This window comes from Idiotropiscis lumnitzeri, chromosome 21, assembly GCF_059441095.1.
Source record: "Idiotropiscis lumnitzeri isolate Australia: NSW breed Sydney's pygmy pipehorse chromosome 21, RoL_Ilum_1.0, whole genome shotgun sequence".
NCBI classification, from domain to species: domain Eukaryota; kingdom Metazoa; phylum Chordata; class Actinopteri; order Syngnathiformes; family Syngnathidae; genus Idiotropiscis; species Idiotropiscis lumnitzeri.
In genome coordinates, this window is record NC_142411.1 from 9,308,208 (window position 1) to 9,330,687 (window position 22,480).

The 22,480-nt window shown below is 38.7% G+C and overlaps 1 protein-coding gene across 2 annotated transcripts in view; it reads right to left on the minus strand.

Moving 5' to 3' along the window:
- map3k5 (mitogen-activated protein kinase kinase kinase 5) overlaps positions 1 to 22,480 on the minus strand; it is a 36,906-nt gene that overhangs the window by 10,527 nt on the left and 3,899 nt on the right. Inside the window, exons 3-17 of one of the 2 annotated variants that reach the window (XM_088285880.1) lie at positions 15,241 to 15,380; positions 14,537 to 14,560; positions 12,068 to 12,261; positions 11,019 to 11,187; positions 10,591 to 10,697; positions 8,956 to 9,126; positions 7,417 to 7,529; positions 7,055 to 7,214; positions 6,484 to 6,637; positions 6,249 to 6,356; positions 5,387 to 5,436; positions 4,673 to 4,768; positions 1,672 to 1,753; positions 1,038 to 1,171; positions 181 to 308 (exon numbers count right to left, since the gene is read on the minus strand). In XM_088285880.1, coding sequence (XP_088142006.1) covers positions 181 to 308; positions 1,038 to 1,171; positions 1,672 to 1,753; positions 4,673 to 4,768; positions 5,387 to 5,436; positions 6,249 to 6,356; positions 6,484 to 6,637; positions 7,055 to 7,214; positions 7,417 to 7,529; positions 8,956 to 9,126; positions 10,591 to 10,697; positions 11,019 to 11,187; positions 12,068 to 12,261; positions 14,537 to 14,560; positions 15,241 to 15,380 — 1,830 coding nt within the window. The remainder of the gene's footprint in view (positions 1 to 180; positions 309 to 1,037; positions 1,172 to 1,671; positions 1,754 to 4,672; positions 4,769 to 5,386; positions 5,437 to 6,248; positions 6,357 to 6,483; positions 6,638 to 7,054; positions 7,215 to 7,416; positions 7,530 to 8,955; positions 9,127 to 10,590; positions 10,698 to 11,018; positions 11,188 to 12,067; positions 12,262 to 14,536; positions 14,561 to 15,240; positions 15,381 to 22,480) is intronic. The other variant, XM_088285882.1, reaches the window with a different exon arrangement.

The following is a 22,480-nucleotide window of genomic DNA, read 5'->3' on the forward strand; positions in this document are numbered from 1 at the left end:
TTTGTTGATATTAAACTTTTACCCGACAGAGCAAATAATAAAAACACGAATATTATGTCACCAAGTTCTTATAGGTAAGACTGTTTAGTCAAGCGATTTGGGACTATTATACAATCCTTCTTATTTTCATCATTAACAGTCAGTGTGAAAATACTCTTATAGTGTAAGCAACTTTCTCACCTCCAGGCACTTGTTCCATAAAGATCTTGATGAAGCCGTTCTCGCTGATGGAGCCAAGGTACTGGACAATGTTCTTGTGCTTCAGGTGTTTGTGGAGGGCAATCTCCTCATGGAGGGGCTGTGAGTACCTGGGGAAAAAAATAAAGTAATTCACAAGTCACAAGAAGGAGTCATGCCATATTATATATAGCATAACACTTTTTAACTTTTTTTAAAGTGTGGGTACATTAAAAAAATCATCTAATCTCACATCTATCCCACATGCTACATGGCGTCATGCTCAAATAAAGTGACCATGGCTGTATTTTTTTTTTTTCAACCACACAGCAAGTCTGTCAGGTTGCACCCATTTTCAATTATTCAGCCACATTTTCACCGCTTTTGTGCCGCCAAGACATATGGTGAGTGTATCAGTGTGCCAGTGTCACTCCGTCTGGGAGTCTGCCTGCTGCACTTCTTCGCTCAAAGCAGCCTCTCATGTGAGCTCAGTGGAAGCCACAAAGCACCAGACACATTTCTTAATCTGTGCTTCTCACTTTCACTTCAGAGGGAAACTTCCAAATGACTATCAGCAGTAATGGCGCTAAACAAGAAAAGACTTGTGCTGGGTTAACACGGGCTAGCCACCTGCTGGCTAAACCAGGGGCTATTTTTTTCCCTATAAAAATAAATCACAGAAGTTAAGCAAAAATTGAAAATACTGTTGACAGTATGATAAAAATATAAATATGAAATAAATCTGTATTACATATAAACTACTCAATATACACATATTTGTCTTGATGGTTTAAGATAATACAAGCTCACTTGATAAATGAGCAAAACAAAAAGTTCATATTTGCAAAATTCTGTCTCACCTGCTGTCTCTCTCTGGTATCTCCTTGATGGCCAGTCGGACCTGGTTGCTGAGGTCTCGGCCCGCGTACACAACTCCAAATGTTCCTTTTCCCAGAATTACCCTCTCACCGTGTTCGTCATACTCGTAGTCGTACTGCAGGGACAAATTCATGCACTGTATTGAATAAGTAATAAATAAATGCTGGTTTTGGTTTGTTTGTTTGTTTATCTCCCAAATTGACCTTTGATGTGTCATTCATGCCACTGCAAATCAGCACCAACAACATGCACCGCACAAAAGATAAAGAATCTAAAATTGCAGACATGGCAATGATTAGAGTTTGTTATCCTTATTGCCCGACAACATCTCAATATTTCAAATTTGCACTAAACTTTAACATTTACAGGGATATTTTTATAGGACGGGTCAATAAGGGTGTGCAGGATTTCTTTATTTTTTTTTCGACCGCAAATTTTTTTTCCTATCCGAAAGATATGCAAATGAAGCAGCAGTCATTGGGTTTGTTCTGCCAAAAATCCAGCAGCTGCAACGTCTCATCATGCAAATTGTGATGAAAATCTAGTCAAGTGATGTTCTTACGTGCATAATGAGATTTCAACCAGTATGCAGTGTGACAGTGTGCTCTTTATCACCTCCAAGGCATCAGTATCACAGTCTCCCTCGTCTGGACCCCGCCACGCCTCCTCCGTGATGCTGTTGACCAGATCGCAGAACCTGACAAAAGACATGCTAGCTTAGTCCAAACATTAAACCTACTATTAAAACGTTGACCTGTATGTCGCTCTTCTTGTTTGTTTCGATTGTTTTTTTTTTTTAGAGCACATAAGATGGTGAGCCACTATGTTTGACTGCTGTAGCATCATCATGTTTTTTTCTTTTTATAATTCCTAGAGGGGAAATTCAATTTACATTTTATTTTATTGTAGTAATAATTCATTGCTGTTGTGTGTGTACAGCGTATGTTTACAATTTTACACAAAATTATGTTTTTAGAATTTGGGTTCAGTTGGGGGACAGTCAACAGACAACATTTTCTCAGATTTTCAAGAACTTTTATTAAGAGGTAGCGCATTGATGAAAATCTACCAACTCCGACTGCTCTTATGTTCTTATTTATTTATTTTTTTAGTGTTAATTTTTTTTAATTCAGATTTTATATAAACATAACACAAACCACAACAAAAAACCAAAAACAAAACAAAAAAAGAAAAGAAACATAAACACTGCCAGTGCACAAACGTATTCACATAAACATAATATATTCAGTCCACAAAGTAGAAAAAAATGAGAAGAGTCCATTATCCAAAAAGAAATGAGCAAAGTTCACAAATCAGTCTCCAGAGGTCACAGGTTGAGTCTGCTTCTGCTTCTGATATAATCAATAAAAGGTCCCCAGATGTTTCCGTTTTATTTATTTATTTTTTTTTTTAAATGAATTTATGTCGTTTTCTTTTCCAGGAAGTGGCATACTGCGAAACATGATTTGTTCCAATCAGTTATTATGTTATCCTGATTTATAAGATGTAGAAATCAAATTCAATTAGTAAATTCAGAGAACTTTAAATTCAAATTACATTACCATTTCAATTTCCAGATCTTTTTTTTTAATCCATTGTTAATAGATGATTCACATTTTTTTTTTCCAACTTGTAACTTTCAACATCTGATAAAACAGCTACAATTTCAAAGTATTGCACTGTACTTGGCTGGTGCTTTTATCCAGCTGGTATTACAGTATGTTTACAAGCGCACCTCCCACACACACAGTTGCAAGATAACAACCCTTAACACCATCACTGTACACAACCTGGGATTTAACACATCATACTGTCGCGCAGTGAGCGTCTATAGATGCCACACGTGTGGATTCAGGCGCACATGACCTGCACACGTATGCACGAGTCAACACAGTTTGCTCTCTCCACCTTGCCGCCAAATCACACAATCACTACCTTACGCTCTATTATGCAGAGAAGAGCGCCATGACAACAGCACGCATGACTCATTGACGCTCACATGCCACATCACGGTACTCGGAAGAGTCTGAACGATCAGTACTTCGGTGTTTGGTGAGTGAGGTTTACAAACTGTAGCAAAATGAAGGAAGGTGTGTTCGCAGGGACAGCAGTGGTGTGTGAAATGTAGCACCTGAGGGCTGCGATGATGAGTGCCTCAAGTGTGGATCGTTATTTTATGAGATAATCCCTAGCCCAGCCCAAAATAGTTGATTCAAGTTATTGATCTTTCATTAACTGATGTTTAAAAGGTAGCAAGAGAAAGTGACTTTCTTTGCACTGCTCACTTGCTACCGTGCTACTGAGTATAGCAGATATGCAACTCTTTTTTAAATGCAGACCCGGATTGAGCAATCTGGGCGTTCTGGTGAATTCCCGCTGAGCCGGAAAGCAACATACACAGTTCAAGCTGCTATTTCAGCCTGCTCATTAGTTCATTTTGCCGTCTGATCCGTTTTGAAGGCTGTAAATGTCATTGTCATGATCCACACCGCTTATCCTGTACAGGGTCGCGGGAGGGTGCTGGAGCCTATCCCAGCTGACTACGGGCGAAAGGCACGCTACACCCTGAACTGGTCGCCAGCCAGTCCACAGGGCAGACATAGACACCGTCACTGAGTGGGAACTGAACCCACGCTGCCCGCACACAACTCGGGCGAGTGTACCACTACACCGTCAGTGACCCAAGGCTGTAAATATTAAGTGTAATAATATTGTATTCTATATAAATCCCAAATCTTGTTGTTGTACAAATGTACTACCATCTTGCTCACAGGCCATTATATTAAATATAGCACTGACTGCTTATCTTTGTTACTAAGGATGTCACCAAGTCACAATAATTTAATACTAAAAATAGCGAAAATGTCACACATGACTAGAAACAATAACGCTGTAACTGTATTACATCCTGTTTTTACAAAAAAAACCTTAAATAGGTATAACGCAAGTGTTGTAAAGGCATCAAATCATAATGGGGAAGCCTACATTTACCATTGCATTAGCGTCTGTCAGAAGCGACGTGAAAAGGTTTCAAAATAAGAGCAGTAACAGGCAGTGCAGTGTTAGCCGCCGAATCTTGCTGTTTTTAACAGCGTTGGTAAATGTGCCCTGGTGTAAAAAATGTCTGATGCCATGTTAAGTATGCTTGCCTATTGGTTTATTAGTATTTATGTTCTCATACTTCAAGTAAACACTAATTGTCAGTTTCTGTAGGCATAAAAAGCAGGATTACAGCAGACGACATTAAATCATTTTCAATCAAATCTCATCTTTGCTAAAATTCATTCAACTTCTTTCAAATTTACACGGTCAAATCAAACAAGTGTGCCGTTAACTTGAAGTCACAAGTGTAATTAGTTACGACATTATAAATGAGAACTAGGCCAAACGAGACATATTAAGTGTACAAACATTAAAAATAAATAAATAACAGTGCCGCACGCCTGAAACTCATGATGGAGGTGGGTTTACTGTACAAGTCAATTGCGCCTGGTCAATAAACAAAGTTCAGTGAAGACATTATTTATTACACTTAAGGAAGGTGTGAGGTTTTATTCCAAAGATAAGCCCATAATTAAGTTTAATAAGTAAAGACATAATTTAAGAGTGCACCAACCTTTTACAATGCATCTCTGTGCAGAAATAGATCTGGAAGTCCTCTGCATTGTGAAGGACGTAGAGGAAAGCACTGCGCTCGTCAAACTTGGAGATGCTGAGGGGAGACAGTCAACATATTGCCATGAGAGCAGATATGAGTCACGTGGTGAATCAGTGAGATCAGCCATCATATCCCTGCTCTAACAAGAAAGCCTGTTTAACTGTCTGTTGCATATCCTGCCATCTAAAGAGAATCCTAGCAGAGCTAAAAGCACAATATGCAATATTCATGATATGCAAACAAAAAGATGCTTAATGACAGTCTGAACCAAACAACTGAAATCTCAATTCACCACCTAAATGAAAACTTTCATTTGCTGGGTTGTAAGTGAGCACCAGAGCCAGCCAGGCAAGATGAAATGCACAGTAAATGTGGTTGGATAGCCTGCTATTCAGTGACTTCGTGCTGGCTGAGTGGGCTCCGAGAACTGAGTGGTTTCCTAGCAACATGAGAGCCCACTATTTCTCTGAGCTGAAATGGAATTCCTCTGAGAATCGTGGAAAAGCGAGACGCTGAGAACTTACTAACTGACCAAAGCAGACCGTAGTATATAAGGGGAACTTGGCGAGGTTAAGCAGCAATAAGGTACACATCTGTGCCTACGCATCAAACCGAATGCTTCGCCATGTGGCCTATACAGGACATGTATGACGATACAATTGTTCCACTGACCTGACGCCTCGCACAGACGTGGCGCTGAAGTTCCACTCGTGAATCCCCTTCTTTTTCAGGACACACCATATACAGTAATGATACACTCATTAAACCACCAGCACAGCTTCCCGTAGTGAATAAATCACAGTGTCCTGTGTGGAATACAATTTGCTAAGAGCTGCATTAGAGTAGTTGAACACTGGTGGCATTATCCAAAAATGGGTCGATGATTTTACAGTAATGAAACACATTAGCAGGTAGTTGATTTCATTAACGTCAGGAAATGGACGTAATGAGGATATGGAAAATGAGGTGAGGAGAGCCGATGTGAGATGTTCACTTGGTGCAAAGCAAGCAATAATGGATGGATAAATATGAGATATTGCTCATTAACTCGTTAAAATTCGTCAATTGGAATCCTATCGATTATACATCAACCAATAAATATAGTAGTCAAGTCCGCTTTTCAAGGGGTAAGTCTGGAAGAGGGCCTTCCCTCTGTGAAGTTCGAGGGTTGACTTAACCGTATAGATGAACAGATTCCAGTAGATGGCGGTGTAGCATTTATGTCGCAGTGGTTAGTAGCAAGCGTATGATGCTATGGTGAGAAAAAAAAATCTGTACGTCTCAAAAGTTCAGTTGAAACGTTTGAAAATGAAAGAATGCAGCAATATGTAAAAATAAGAATAAAATGCATTTGAGTCTGACTTAAAAACCATATTTAAATATTGTGCCACTTTGTTTTTTAAAATTATATTAGAACAATTTGCTTCAATAAGACACGCTTTCCTAACTCCCCGACAGGCAGACCATGCATCTTTTGAGCGTTAGAATAAAAAAAAAAAAATCAAAGAATACCGATTGTAGATATCAACCAGACCTTGTCATCAGGAGTGACGTGCCAGATGGACACTGTGTTGTCATCCACGTCTTTGTTTATGGACAAATATGAAGGCTGGTAGACTTTAGTAGGCTCCAATATCAACACCTGGAAAAAGAATAAAAAACGGTTTTATATAAGACATTCGTTTTGCAAGACATTGGCTTACTTAGCATGATTTCTTCTCCCTTTTAAAGTATTGTGAAGGATTAACCGCCTTCCAGGATGCACTCACAGGAAATCGCACTGAGGAGACGTCTTTTTTGGTTGCCTCGACAAGAAAGTCCATCCAGAAGTCCATCACTTCCAGTTTGGGAGCTGGCTGTTCTACGCAGGGCTTCTTGAATTGCTGATAGATCAATATGGTCTCCACTAAGGAACGAAGATACCTGAAATAATATTATATATAAATATATATATACACACACACAATATAAATGTCAGTGTGGATCATACTTAGTAAATAAATAATACAATTAAAAAAAAATACACAAGCAGCAAAACTTGCCCATCCATCATACAAGTTATTACGCTAACCCGTTTTAAACAATGTGCGGATAAAAGGCTTCTGTATTTGTGCAAACAAAGAGGTGCTGTTCAAACAACGACTTGAGCCCCTCGTGATATTTTCTCCATGCTTGAATAAGCCAAATTCTCGCACATGGGCCGCAGATGGCAAGTCAGCTCTCGGAATCGAAAGTGGACCACATTTTAGATCTCAGACACCTGCTGGAGATGGACAGAGCCCAAAAGTCTTTTATTTTCGTATCCTCCTCCCAGAAGGCCTTGCAAGTATGTCTTCTCACCAGATGGGGGCTTTGAGTTTGAAGAGCTTCTCGGAGGCCTGGATGACCCTGGTGTTGTCGCAGGCCAGAATGCTGGCGCCCAAGAAGAAGCCCACATCCCAGTAACTCTGCAGCTTGTCCAAGCTGCCCTTTTTGCCCAGCAGGCTGCTCAGCTTCACCCCTGAAGCAAGATGATGTCATTTTGTCACTGCTGAGTGACCTCATACTGAAAACACGATAGGCGGCCTTGGGTTTAAGCAATTAGTTAACTAAACAATTATCATGCAAGTTCTTAGTGGTATAGATTTTTACACACTGAGAGACTCACAAAAGTGAGGATGTAAGCACGACTTAAATCATGCAAATATACAATTCCTACTCACCCACTTTGCGAAGCTCAAAAGAAGTTTCAAACTGGTGTCCGGCCGCTAGGAGCAAAACAGCGTAGTTGATACCCGAGTGCAGCGTTGGCTCCGACTCAAAGCCCATTTTAAACCTCAACAGACAAGGACAAATAACTTCAATAAACACGCTTCTTCCGAGAAATGCGTCATCTAAATTCCTTCGCATCTTAGATCTGAAATAACAGATGACTTAACACGGCTCCTGCAGCTCAGTGAAACACTTCAAGGTAGAAATTGCAATTAGAGCCATATTGAGTTGAGGCTACAAAACGACAGCAGCATTTATCTATTGAGTAATATGTTCATCCGAGGGAGTGAAGGTTATTAGGTACGGATGCCGTGTTGTGACAGGCCAATAACAGCCAGATGGGACTCGCCGTAATACTTCAACCAATACGAGAACCTGAAAGCAATTTCCACTCCGCTGCAATCAACAATTTCATGTTTTTCTTCCCGCTCGCTCTTCTGCAGAGAGAGCTCACATCAGATTGTGTAAAATGCTTAGAATTATTCCAAATACAAATTTTCTCCCGTATAACGTGATTCATCATGAGATTTAAAAAAAAAAAAGTTATTCCTGTGCCCACTTACATAGAAGCTGCTGTTGAACACATCTCATACGCAGACACTCACATGTGGACCAGTGCTAAGTTCGTCGACCACCAAAATTGGTTGAAACATCACTGCTATGCTGGCAAATCTGTTTAATGAGTTCAAAGCATGTGGCAAAAGTTTTTTTTAAATATATGGTTCCTCTAGATTTTCACCTGGTGTACTTCCAGTTTAATTTGATGGATGGATTTTGGCATGTGGCGCTCCTTTAGATGTTGGGCTCAAAGTGGTTTATTAGGCATGCTTCAACATGTGGATTGCAGATAGCTTAAATGTTTTATGGTGGCCAATGAGTCCAGCCAAAAAAAAAACATGTAGCGATAGTTCAGTCAAAGGTGTATGCGTTTGAAGTGTGCTTGCTCAAGATCAAAGTAGACTACAAGATGGTGCTGATTGAGTAAAAGGTGGCAACTTTGGCAAAAACTAATAGTTTTTCAGCTTGTGCAAATTTCCCCAACGGAAGCGAACATCAGATGCACTTCTCGGTGCTAAACTGCTGAGAAATGTTAAGCCGATAAGTCTTTCATTGAGGGAGGAATAATTATAATAAGGAAGCCGTAACAGAAATAATATGCATTTCAGAGAATAGCACTTCCACCTCCATTTATTATAAGAAAAAAAATAAAACCAGAACTTACTTGGGCCTGAAGCATTAAATGAATTACTACTCTAGTTTACTAATTGTATTACCCAAGAGTCAAATGTTTTAGGCTGCAACCTTTTCCCTAAAATGTTTAATGGGTGAGAAAATCACCATCTCACTGGTTTCTTTCAACGACTCTTGCAACGTCTCGGCAACAAAGTTTACAAAGGAATCTTACAATAACTCAAACTGCGTCACAGGAACGTCACTGTGTGTAGGTGTGCATGTCACACACATACGCGCACCCTTGTTGTCTCACTCACCAGTGTGTTCCGCTGTCTCTGCTTTGAGTGTCCGCAAAATGCGATTCCAGGAACATGTCCTTGTAGATCCGTCCTACCAGGCAGTAAATGTCCGAGGCCACCTGCTCCTTGGACTCTACTAGGGGCAGCATGATGTCCAGTGCCTTCTGTCTGTCACCTGGCTGGTTCCTCCTGTGTGCACAAACATCAGACAAAATCACATAGGCATGAAGAGATGAGGATGAGATGAGATGAATTTACTTATAATTAATTTTATAACAATTAGAATGTATTCACGTTACTATTATCGTTCTTTTTTTTTTTCATATTATGAAATGCATTACCCTAAAACATAAGAAGAAAAAGCTGTCTAAATCTTGGTGTTATCAGTGACATATAGTTTGAAAAAATATTTTGAAAAAACAAAGTGCAATATCATGTTGCATTTAAATTTAAGATGGTATGCCAATTTTTTATTAACCTTTTTAAAATATATATATTTTTACCTTAAAAGAACATCACTGTTTTATCTTTCAACATATCTTACCAACAACATATCAACCATGACAAAAGCCTGGACTTGTACTATAAATTAATCAAAAGATGTTTTATGTAGCATTAATGACTTTAGACTATGACTTTTGCATCTATTATTATTAATACTCCATGTATTACACTTGCATTTTGGATTTTTCAGTGATTTGAATTTGCAATCATAATAGTTAACACAATATCTCTCCGATGTTCCGTCTTGAGCTTGTAATCATAAGATCACTTCCTTGTAAATGGAAAGACGGTAAGAGCCAAGCACTGTTTGTGTTGGCACCCAGCGGAAATATTTCCAAAGTGCTGGCAAACTGTAGAGCTCAATTTCAGGGAGAGTAACTTGTCAAGGTCGGGTGGGAGCTCAAAGCCCATTTGTTTTTTTCACTAGATTTGCTATGTATCTGTGACTAATAATAAGACGCGTGTTTAAAAGACAAAGTCACAAATCAAGTCTGCGCAACAATTTATCCAACAAATCATGGAGCCAGAACACACATATCGCTATTTTTGATTTATCATGAAAATATGAATAATATCCACAGAACTTACAACACTTTGTGAAACTCATTCACTTTGTGTTTTTTTTTTCACAATGCCTTCCTATTCATTTGCATCATGCAGATGAGTGTGGTTGTGCTGCTGTCACTTTCTCATTATTTTTGGCAGTTTCAGGAAGTTACATGTTGCAGCAATGCATCAATGAGACAAAAAGTGAAGAAAGTTGTTGGGCAAATTGTTTTGAAGCCAGGAACTAAAGCAGGGGTGGGCAAACTTTTTGATTGGCGGGCCACAATGGGTTCTAAAATTTGACAAAGGGGCCGGCCCAGGAGCAGATGGATGGAGTGTTAAGAAAGCATTACAACAATATTTATGTCTTAAAAAAATTAAATCATGAGCAAGGGTTATTCATTGAAATTTTTTCAAGTTCGGCGGGCCGGATTCAAACGTTTAACGGGCCGCATGTGGCCCCCGGGCCGTAGTTTGCCCACACCTGAACTAAAGTGAACACTCAGACTTCATATTAAAAAAAAAAAAAAAAAAAGTGCGCTTTGGAAACTAAGTGAAATTAAAGCAGTTGGCCCAATTCTGTTCATCCACTTGCTCACTCACCGATTCAGTGCAAAGGCGTAGTGGAACTTGACATGTGGATGCGCCACAAGGTCAAAAGTGGGCAGCTTCCCCAGAGCCTCCACCAACTTCACGACTGACTCATAGTCCTACAAAACAAATGAATACAGAACACGCATGAGCCACTTGACATCTTCGGACAATGCAGACGTCATCTGTTTCACTATCAGCACCACGTTAACAATTGCGCGCCCGGTTGACGTTTTTGTTGCTCCTATGTTGACAATGCCCAAAGCGTGCTTAATAATTCAGCGTGACCTCACTGCTCGCCATTGCTATGAATGATTGATGAGGCTGGGCGTGCAGTGCGCGTAGCTCGTTGGTAAGTGACAAAAAAAACAAAAAAAAAAAACCCCCGAAAAAACAAGATGCATTTCTGAGACAAGATTTCTCGATTGTTTGTTTGTTACCTGAATGTCTCTGTATGTCAGTAGCAGGTTGATGACGATGTCCACTGAGAGGCACTCGACGTTGTCCAGCCGTTGCTGTATCCGACCCAGCTCGGCAGCCAGCTCTGCTCCGGTGTAGAGCTCCCGAGCTTTACGAATCTCACTCAGAATCGTTTCACGAAAATACTGGCTGTGAGAAGAGAGGGGTGATGAAATGGATTCTGATGTCACACAATAACGCGCTATGTACCGTAAATTTGCCTTTTTGGAGGATGTGAGTAGCGGCTGGTCGAAATCAGAGGAATCAGAACTCAGGTGCTTCTAAAAATAAAAGTTAGGGGTATTTTGCACAAATAAATGTTTGCTGTCCCAAGTCATAAAATTCACGCTGCCCTCAAGGACATCTACTGAGCACAATAAAAAAAACAAAAAAAAAACAGAAGCCTATATATAAAAAAAATAAAAAAAAAAAAATAAAAAAAAAATCAGATTTTTAATTTAGTGTGAATAGAAGTAGTGTGAAGGTTTCCTGATTTATTATAGTGGTAAACATAAATACAGTACATATTTGTATGACAAACACAAATATAAAAGAACACAAATAAAGTTAGCATTTGCACGCTCCTGTCCACTACGAAAACTAGTAAATTGCGTGTGTTTCCCCCCCCCCGTTTTACACTGCAACAAAAAACGTGTCATTTGAGATATATTTTTATTACATCATGATTTCTCAGCCTCTTAGCTTTCTATTAATTTATTTTTTAAAGAAGAAGCAGGAAATGGACGTGGCTCTGTGCAATGTGCCCGTGGTGTTAGCATAGTGAGGTCATGTCAGGTCATGTCTTAAAAAGTATTTCCTGATCAAGGGAACAGTTTTTTTTTTTTGTCATTCTCAGACTCTTATGCAGTGTTCACCTGAAATTTCAGGGTCAAGATGCCCTTGACAGTTTGTATTTGGACAGGCTACAATGCTCACAAACAGGATGCTTGAATGCTTCACTTCAAAACGAATGCTTTGTGCAGAAACACGCAACAACAACAAAATACAGCCGCCTCTTGGTGGTACTTACTGGGAGCTAGCCTGAGACACTTTGAGTAGCTGGATGAAGCGATCCAGGAGGGGCATGCAAATAGGCCCAAGCAGCATCTCAAAGCTGGGCTGCATCAGTTCAGTGAGGCCCTTCATTAGGCTGCCCTCGCAGCAATACACTTTGTTGTGTGGCGTCACCATGTACGGGATGAAAGTATAGTTGGCTGAGCAAGTCTGTTGGCACAGGACAAAAAGCGGTGTGGAACTAAATGACTTTCCTGAACATTATTTCACTTCCTCATTTAAAGTAGCTAAAATGGGACTGGTGGTGAGATTGTTTTTTTTTCTTTTTCAAATATAAATGATTTAGACTTGCATGCCCTTCAATGTAGTATCACGTTGTGTCGCAACACAACATACGCGGCCACAAAGAGTTCTAATTGAAGCGATACAGTGGAATTAAGCGGAAGAAGAAAAATTGTTAACACAGAGCGGATGCATCCGATATATCCCCTGCGAGTATTGTTGTATGCTTTGTTTGTATGTGTTTCTGTTTTAAAGTAGTTGTTCGACGGTTTTATTGCTGCACCATCTATGCTAATTTCCCTTACCCCATTGTTGTGTTTTGCAATTTATGTTAGCATTATTGAACTTTCGTTATATGAAATTACGTAGCTTGGTTGAACATTTAACTCATTTACTCCCATTGACGGATAAATACGTCAAAGATCCGTTTTTTTTTTTTTTTACTCGGCTGGTAGTTAATGAGTTAATTAAATATACGTTAAATTTTCTTACCTTTTATTTGTCCATTTTATGTAAACTTCAACTAAGAGTGACAAACAGGTTGAAGCATGCAAGCTTTGAACCGTGCCAGCGAGAGAGAGAGAGTTTGAATAAGTTGAAGTGTTGCAAAAATCTATCATCTATTCAAGTATAGAATGAGCTTCGTGATAAATAGCAGACGTAATGTAGCTTGCAATAATCATTTTTAGTCACATTATCGACGAACGATCCAGCGGAGAGACAACGATTACGTTCCTCTCGAGCAAGTCGGAGCTAATTACTCACTTTGTAACACGTCAAGGAAATGAGTTGACACGCAATAAATTGTTTATAAGGTGCAGTCTAAACAGGCAGCAGTGGTGGAGAGGTCTGAGTCAGTCATGGCAGTCCCAAATTGAGGAAATTTCTTCACTTGATGAAAAGCCCTTACTTTTTATTCATGGCTGCCGTGGTATTCAGCAAGAATTTGGTGTGTGTGTGTTTGTGTGCGCAGTCTAGACAGTAGGATAGTTTCACCAGAGAGCAGAATTGTCCTCTATTTGTTTTAACTTCTCCCTAGTAGTGCGACCCTGCTGATAAAACAAAGAAGATTCAAGCACATGTGGTGTTTACAGATCGGGAAAATAAAGATAAAGTGGCAGGACATCTATTTGTCTCGGAGAAACACGCAAGGGCCTTTAAAGAAGACGCCTACAGAATGTCAAATATTTGCTTAAATGCAAGCACATGAGCGTGCGAGGGAGGGTGGGCGTGTTTTCCTGCCATTTTTAATATGCTATTGTCTGTATGTAAAAACTGGCATGAGAAAAAGAAGGAAGTGAAAGGAAGGCGCGGCCATGAAGCAATAAATGTCATCGATGCACGTCGGACTCAAGGTAATGCGACGGAGATTCATGACATCATTGTCCCTGCAGGGACGTCCTTTTAATTCCACCAACACAGGATGCCAAGTCCCCACGCTATATTTAGCTGTGTGTGAGATTCATGCTATCAAGAGGATCACATGCCTTTATATCATGTGAAATGAAGCCCCGCAGACAGTTTCTATTTTTTCTTAAATATACTCAAGAAATAGAGTCATGCAGCAACTGAGTTTTTTTGTCCATCTGCATACACCAAGGATGGTAAATGAAACTCAGATGATGAAATTGACAAAATGGCCTCCCCCTGACATGGCTAAAAACGGGCGGATTTTGCTGCTTAACTCATAATTAGACAAACGTAATATTAATCATAATGCCATGTTTAGACTTGTAAAGGTGCATAGAACATTTTATTGCAAATACTTTTTGGGAGGTTGACTTCCCCTTTAATATTTGCACTTCCACATGCAGTAAGTCGACAGTAGTCTAGGGTTCAAACAGAAGAAAGGAAGGATGCAACGTAAGTGCACTTAAGAGAGCTCCCACTCTCACTGCGAGTGATAATCAGTTGACCCCACAGTGTATGAGTCAGTGTTCATGCAGCAAGGTCACCACCTTTCACTTCCTCACTTACACTTACAGTAAATCACTGTTTTCGGAAAAGATTTGAATAAACACTTATATTGGACTGGTTTTCATGAATGCAATCAAATATTATCTTCCGTTGGTTATTTACATTCACAGAAATCAATGAAACAGATATTGTCCAGTTAAAAAAAAGAAAAAAAAAGACCGAATAATGTGTTGTATTATACTCTTACGTATGTGTGATAGGTGGGGAGAAAAAAGAGACGACTTACAGTGTTCTTCTGGCAAATTATTTCCTGATGGACGACAAAAAATAAAACACATTTAGACATGTACAATTTGATTTGCATTTATGGAATAAAACAAAAAGCCTATACACATGTATGATTTAAAGGCGCTACTAGTTTACAGACACCTGCGCAGAAGATATGTAAGAATATTACACTCATAAAAAAAATCCTACAGAAAATCAGATTTGTTGGCATTTAATAAATGCCACTGCTAATTTTGTGAGACTAAATAAAAAAAACAAGAAAAACTAAATTATGTGTCTTCATTAAAAAGAAAAATAACAACCCATTTGTTACTCATTTCGCTAGCTTAAATGTAAATAATGCGACTGAGACAATTAGCATCTTGACGTGCATCAATTGCTAGTTTTTTTTTGCTTTTTTTTTTTCCATCTGTGATCCAAAGTGGCCCGTGGACCACTGGTTGGGGACCACTGCCCTATGCTAAAAACAAATGAGTCTGCAAATACTTCCATTCTAAAATATTTCCAAAATGAATCTGCTTCCATCAAATTAGTGATGTATTTGTGTGTTGCTGGAACAAAAACACATTAGTGTGTCAATACCATGCTGACCCACCTTGCCACCCCCACACCCCCAAATATAGCCTTTAATCACCAAGCTTGTGATTAAAGTGTGCTGTTTTTTTTTTTTTATCCTGCATGTTGTATGTGACAAGAGCATACCTGCAGGGATTGCAGCGACTCGGAATTGGTGTCACAGTAGAGGATGATGTTGTTGGCCATGCTGAAGCTCTCTCGGACTCCCAGGTGGTAGAAGAGTGACGGTTGGCGGAAAGCGTCCGTCATCTCCACAACAGCAATGTCTGACAAGCGGGTACAGGAACACGTGGAAGAATTTAGGTTTTGTTATACACTGGAATCAGTTGAGGTGCAACCGCACAGGGGCTCACCTTCACATTATGCTGTTGTCACTCAAGTTGATTTCTTACACATTAACATATTAACAGGGGTTAAGTTCTTTTTAGAATGTTGAACTACTGACGGTGGCGACCGATTGACCCTGGAATAAATATTTCGGTTTCCATTATTTCCTACGGGAATTGCGTCTTGGGAAGTATTATGTTTGACCTTCAAGCCTCCACTTTATCAGAATCAGAATCAGAAATCCCTTTATTGTCATTGTACTCAAGTGTGCAACGAGATTAGAGAGCTCCCCTCTCCAGTGCAATACAACAATAATTCAGATAAATATATAAATTAGATAAATAAGAGAATAGTTAGTGCAATGGAAAATAATACTGAATAGGATATATGCTGTTCTGCAAGGTAAGGGTGGTCGTGTGTGTGTGTGAGAGTTTAGAATGGAGATGGCTCTTGGAAAGAAACTGTTTCTCAGTCTATTGGTCCTTGATTTGATGCACCTGTAGCGCCTGCCAGAGGGCATCAGGTCGAGCAGGTGTGAGTTTGGGTGGGTATTGTCTTTGACGATGTTGAGAGCCCTTCTGAGGCACCGGGTGGTGTAGATGTCCGACAGTGAGGGGAGAGGGCAGCCAATAATCCTTTGCGCTCTTTTGACCGTCCTCTGGAGCCTCACTCTGTCCGCCTCAGTGCAGCCGCTGTACCAGGTGGAGACACAGTACGTCAACAGGCTCTCGATGGACGAGTGGTAGAAGGCCAGCAGCAGCTTCCTGTCCAGGTTGAATTCCCTGAGGACTTTTAGGAAGTGCAGACGCTGGTGGACCTTCTTTACCACTGCTGTGGTGTTGTGTGTCCAAGAAAGGTCATCGGAGATCTGTACTCCCAGAAACTTGAACTTGTGGACCCTCTCCACACACACGCCTTCGATGCAGAGGGGGGGGCGGCACCGTCTTGTTCCTCCTGAAATCGATGACGATCTCCTTTGTTTTTGCAATGTTGAGTTGCAGTCTGTTGTCCTCGCACCGAGCCGTCAGTCTCTGGACCTCCTCTCTGTAGGCTGTCTCGTCACCTTCCGAGATCAGACCGACCACTGTCGTGTCGTCAGCAAACTGGACGATGGTGTTGTTACCGTGGGCGGGGCTGCAGTCGTAGGTGTAGAGGGCGTATAGGAGAGGGCTCAGCACGCATCCTTGAGGGGAACCGGTGCTCAGCGTGCGGGTGGAGGACGTGTAGGGGCCGAGCAACACAGTCTGGGGTCTGTTGGTCAGAAAGTCCTTAATCCAGATGCGTGTGAGGGCAGGGAGGCCGAGAATGTCCAGTTTGGCGACGAGGATGTCCGGGATGATTGTGTTGAATGCAGAGCTGTTTATATCCAATTTCATACTTCTAAAAATTCTCAGAGGGAATATGAAAGCTAAAATTGACTTTATTCAGCGAAGGGCAGGGATGAGGGTTGGTAAACAGAGGTGATAATAGCTTGAAGCTGCCATTTGGCAGGTTTTTGTTGACTATTGATTCTGGCGTCAGGTACCGGGACTCTTGAAAACAGATCCTTTCCAATACGACAATGCGTCCTTCCATCTATTTAACTATGCTGTAAAGGAACACAAATACACAGAGTACTACATTCCCGACCACTGGATTCCTATGTGCTGGATCAATAGGTCAGGTGAGTAAATATTACCAAATGTCAATCAAGCCAGCAGGAACTAAAGTGCTTGTGAAGGGGTGGAGAGTTCCCAGCCTTGAAAGTGAGGCGACCATCTTAACGGTCCGCATTTCCGAAAATGATCGTAGCCAACAAGCAACACATCATATAACACCAGCAGCTTAAAAGTCGTTATTTCTCGCACACTATTGTGATTGTCTGTGTCTTGGGAGCTAGCGCCTTCATGAAGCCTTACACGTCAGAACCAGGTTGTATGCTACACATAGCACCCACTGATAAAAAAAAAAAAAAAAAAAAAAAAAGTGGGTGACAGATGTGCTCACAGATAACAATGCAGTTGTCTTTTTATCTGTTGCTGTGAGACTCTTGAGTGTGTGTGTGTACAGTATATATATCTTTATATATATATATCTAATATATATATATATATATATATATATATATATATATATATATATATATATATATTGAATATATATATATATATATATATATATATATTGAATATATATATATATATATATATATATATATATATATATATATTGAATATATATATATATATTGAATATATATATATATATTGAATATATATATATATATTGAATATATATATATATATTGAATATATATATATATATATATATATATATATATATTGAATATATATATATATATATATATATATATATTGAATATATATATATATATATATTGAATATATATATATATATATATATATATATATATATATATATATTGAATATATATATATATATATATATATATATATATATATATTGAATATATATATATATATATATATATATATATATATATTGAATATATATATATATATATATATATATATATATATATTGAATATATATATATATATATATATATATATATTGAATATATATATATATATATATATATATATATTGAATATATATATATATATATATATATATATATATATATATATATATATTGAATATATATATATATATATTCAAAATATATATATATATATATATATATATTGAATATATATATATATATATATATTCAAAATATATATATATATATATATATTCAAAATATATATATATATATATATATTCAATATATATATATATATATATATATATATATTCAATATATATATATATATATATTCAATATATATATATATTCAATATATATATATATATTCAATATATATATATATATTCAATATATATATATATATTCAATATATATATATATATTCAATATATATATATATTCAATATATATATATATTCAATATATATATATATATATATTCAATATATATATATATATATTCAATATATATATATTGAATATATATATATATATATATTCAATAAATAAATAAATATATATATATATATATATATATATATATATATATATATATATATATTTAGGGGGTATCAAAATTGATCTGATTTCAACAGTAAATATCTGATTTCTCCACTCCTACACAAAAGTAGACGGATTATGTTTGCGTTTAATCAAAATAATATATTTGCCTTTTTTTTCCCTGACATGTAACGGACCGGACCAGTATATGAATTATAATATACAAAGTTTGTGCATTTTCTGTTATATCCTTTTGAAATAATGAGTTGCAGCAAACTAATATTATCCACATTTACTGAGCGGTCCCTGTTGATGACGCCGACTCTGAAGCCGGGCCAGGCTTCATTTGACTCTGCCGGTACAACAAACATGACCCATCATGAATATGGTGATAACGAGGTGAAAAATGTCAAGATCCCATGTTGCCCTACGATTCAGTAAACGTTGCTGTGTGCAGTGATGCAGTGTATCCAAGAGGTGTTTTGTGCTCCAGATGAGCAGCTGCATCTTCAATTCTGGAGGCCTGCTTCGTCATTGTGACATGGAAAGGGGAAAAAAGCCAGAGAACACTCATCAACCCTCCCTACTGCAGAGCCACTTGTTACTTATCTATGTTGCATTTTGACCACAGATGTAGTCCTTTCTCACAGCAGGATGTCAGGATATCACCTGTGTAAAGGTGCAAGTGTGTATGTTTGACAGCAAAAAAATAAATAAAATAAACGGTTCTACTGTCTTGTTAGCTGATCAACACAAAATGAAGAAGCGACTGATGAATTAATTCCACGCGGCCGTCCATTTTCTACACCACCTGGCCTCAGCTACGACGTATCCCAGCTCACTTTGGCCACCAGCCAATAGTGGTGAGTGAATGACACTAGATATTTGCTTAAAAATAGACAAATAAATAAATAGGCTTACAATGATTGCATTTCAAAATAATATTAGTTACACTGTTTTTTTTTTTGTTTTGTTTACGCCATTATTTTAAACTCATTTGAAACAGCATACAACATGTGACTGAATGTGCAACAATTTAATGCATGCCGCTGTGTCAGCCGACATGCTCGTATGAATAGAGCGCTGTGTGGAGAAGGCAGCGGGGTAACTTGAGGCACCCTGGCAGCCATTAAAACAGATTCGAAGCACCGGATCGCACGCATTCACCTCAGTTGTCCTCACTTAAATAAGTAATGCAAATCTGACAAGCTGAGCTAGATCCGAACAAATTGAAAGAAAACCGCAAAAACAGGCCCTGATATTCCTTGTATACCTCATATAGGCACAGACTTGCAACTGTCATCCCAAACCAAATTGATTTCCTCACCTCCGGTTAGTCGGAAAAATAATTCAATATTCTTTTCGACTTTGAACAGTGCACAGCTAAAGATGTTTTTTCTTTTCCAGGTAGTGCCTCGATAGATTTGTGTACCTCCAAAGATCCTCAATTCAATGAATGTAGCGTTAACTAACTCGTCTGTATAAAATAGTTTGGCAATTAGAACAACCTGCAAATCTATATGAACATTCTTTTATTGGGCGTCTGCTCACGTTACAGTTTATTGACGGAATATATGTGATTATGTCCATCTATCCAACTGATGAATCATGCTGTGATCGTACCATTGCAAAAGCACTCCAACAACAAAAGCAGCAGGAAAGTCGACAGTGGTCACTCAGGTGGGCCAATTGTGTGGGCTTGCAGTTTGCTTGAATAAAGTACACATTATAATCAGGCACATTGGACCAGAACAGAAGATGTTGTAACCATGGAGACTGCTGGAAAAAAAAAAATTGCGCTATCAGTCATTTGCTGCTGAGGTTTTGCGTTTGAAGGCTACTGGAGGAAAAAAGGTTAATGCTAGGATGAGAGCTACGGGAAGACTGGACTGGAGTTGGTCTCGCCCTGAATGCACAGAGGATTTAGTGTCTCCGTGCTCCACTGGAAATTGTTTCCCACACTCAAAAAAGGAGTTTTCTTTGCAGGGGAAAAAAAGAACCTCGGAGACAGTAAGTTCCCTGCCAAATTTCCAGGGATTGCTGTAATAGGTGTGGTGCTCTCCAACATGTTCACCTCTTGTGCTGAAAATGACGTCTGGCCGTAAAAAAAGACTGAGAAACTGTCTACCTTTCTATTTGGCTTAAGAATTTGACCTGAATGTTAGCAAAAGTATATATTGAAATCACGATTAAGAAAAGCGATTATTGGTTCATTTGAAAACTTTGTATTTATTCATTTACCAAAATTCAGCATCTCAGTTAATGCCTCATGCTGATTCCTTCCTGCTCATTTTACACTCTACGTCCCTCCAGAATTCTTTTTATTTTAATTTAATTTAATTTTATTTTAACTAGGAGCACAGTGACCCCTAACCTGTAGTCAACAAGTCGAAATGTAGGGATGCACACTGTAAATCAACTTGCAAAATATATTAAAACATTGTTTCACTTGATTGATGCTAAATGGGCTGGAGGGGGGAGGCCAAGAAAAATACGTGACAATAATAATAATAACAATAAAAAAAATCAGCACATTTACTGGTTCCACATGGGTGAGTCTGTAAATTGCATTTCTATTCTGCATTCTGCAGCACACTTTCAAACCGTGACTAAGCATCTCCCTTATCTGTTTATCGTTATCTTACATTTTTGTTCTGTTTACTTTCAAGTCTTGCGATTTCATGGGGCAAACCTGTATTTTTTGTGAAAGATGTGGAAATCCATATATAATCTGTACAACTTGAAAGAACAACCAGAATTTAAAATAATAGCAAAGTAAAATAAAATATACTAAAATAATAGAAAAGCAAAACAATGTCTGAAAATAAATACTGCTCATCTCGGCTTCTGGGAAACTGCTGCTGACACCCGCATGCATGAGCCGAAACAGGAATTTGGAATTCATTCCCAATCGTATGTGAGGTCAAACAGCGCGGAAACATTGTCAAAAAGTTGAGGAGGCGGACAATGGTTATTTAGACATTCAGAAGCTGTGCCACCCACAAAAGATGAATGCTTGCTTTTATGTGCAAAACAAAACGGAATCATGTGATGCAGGAAATGCGGGTAGTCTACCAGTCGCCTCATATTTCATTTTTCTTTTTTAACCTCAAGTCCGCTTGAATTTGCACACGCTTTTTTTTTTTAACCAACTTGCTGCGCCCTGGTTCCAAAGAGGGCAGGTAATGGATATTTGAGTGCTGAGAACAGGATACCAATTCATCTCTAGCAGACCAGCATGCTGGGCAAAGCCAGCAACCAACTACAGTGAAAATTTACAACACGACTTGAGCTGATGATGACTCAGTAGTTTTTCTCCACAGTGTTTCTGTAAGACGTTGGCCGCCTGCCCCTACCGCTTCTAAGCAGCGCTTAAGGGGATTGAAACTGTGGTTTAACCAAGCGAAAGCTGCTTTCACAACAGGTTCAGCTTGTTTGACAAATACCCTCTTGAACTACATGTGATGGGGAAATGCAAAAATTTTATTTCAGTTAAAGTAAAGATGTCAGACTTCATTTCTGATTTGGAGGCCACAATACAACGTGCAAGAGAGAGATAGAGCAGCCTCGACCTCACGTGCCATCTTGGCGGAGGAGTTTCTCACTGAGTGACCCGGGGGCTAATTTTCTGTGACCTTGTGCTCTCTCACCTGACACGCAAGTGAGCATGCAGAGTCAACAAGAGGGGATAAACAACACTTAGCAGGATTGGATTGCAGCGAGGATGCTTTCAGGTCATCGGCTTAAAGAAATGTGCTGGAGAATCCAGTTGAATCATGAGGACAAAGGTGTTAGGGTGTTGGTGGCGAGGCAAGTTATTTGCAATTAGAATGAAGGCTGAGCAGGGAATTCTAGCTATGACATAAATGCGAGACAATAGGGACTTTTAATGTTTTGGATGCGGCAATAATTAGTACAATGCAATAGAGCAGAGGTCCCCAACCCCTGGGCACCGGGCTGCACTGATGGAAGAAAAAAATAACA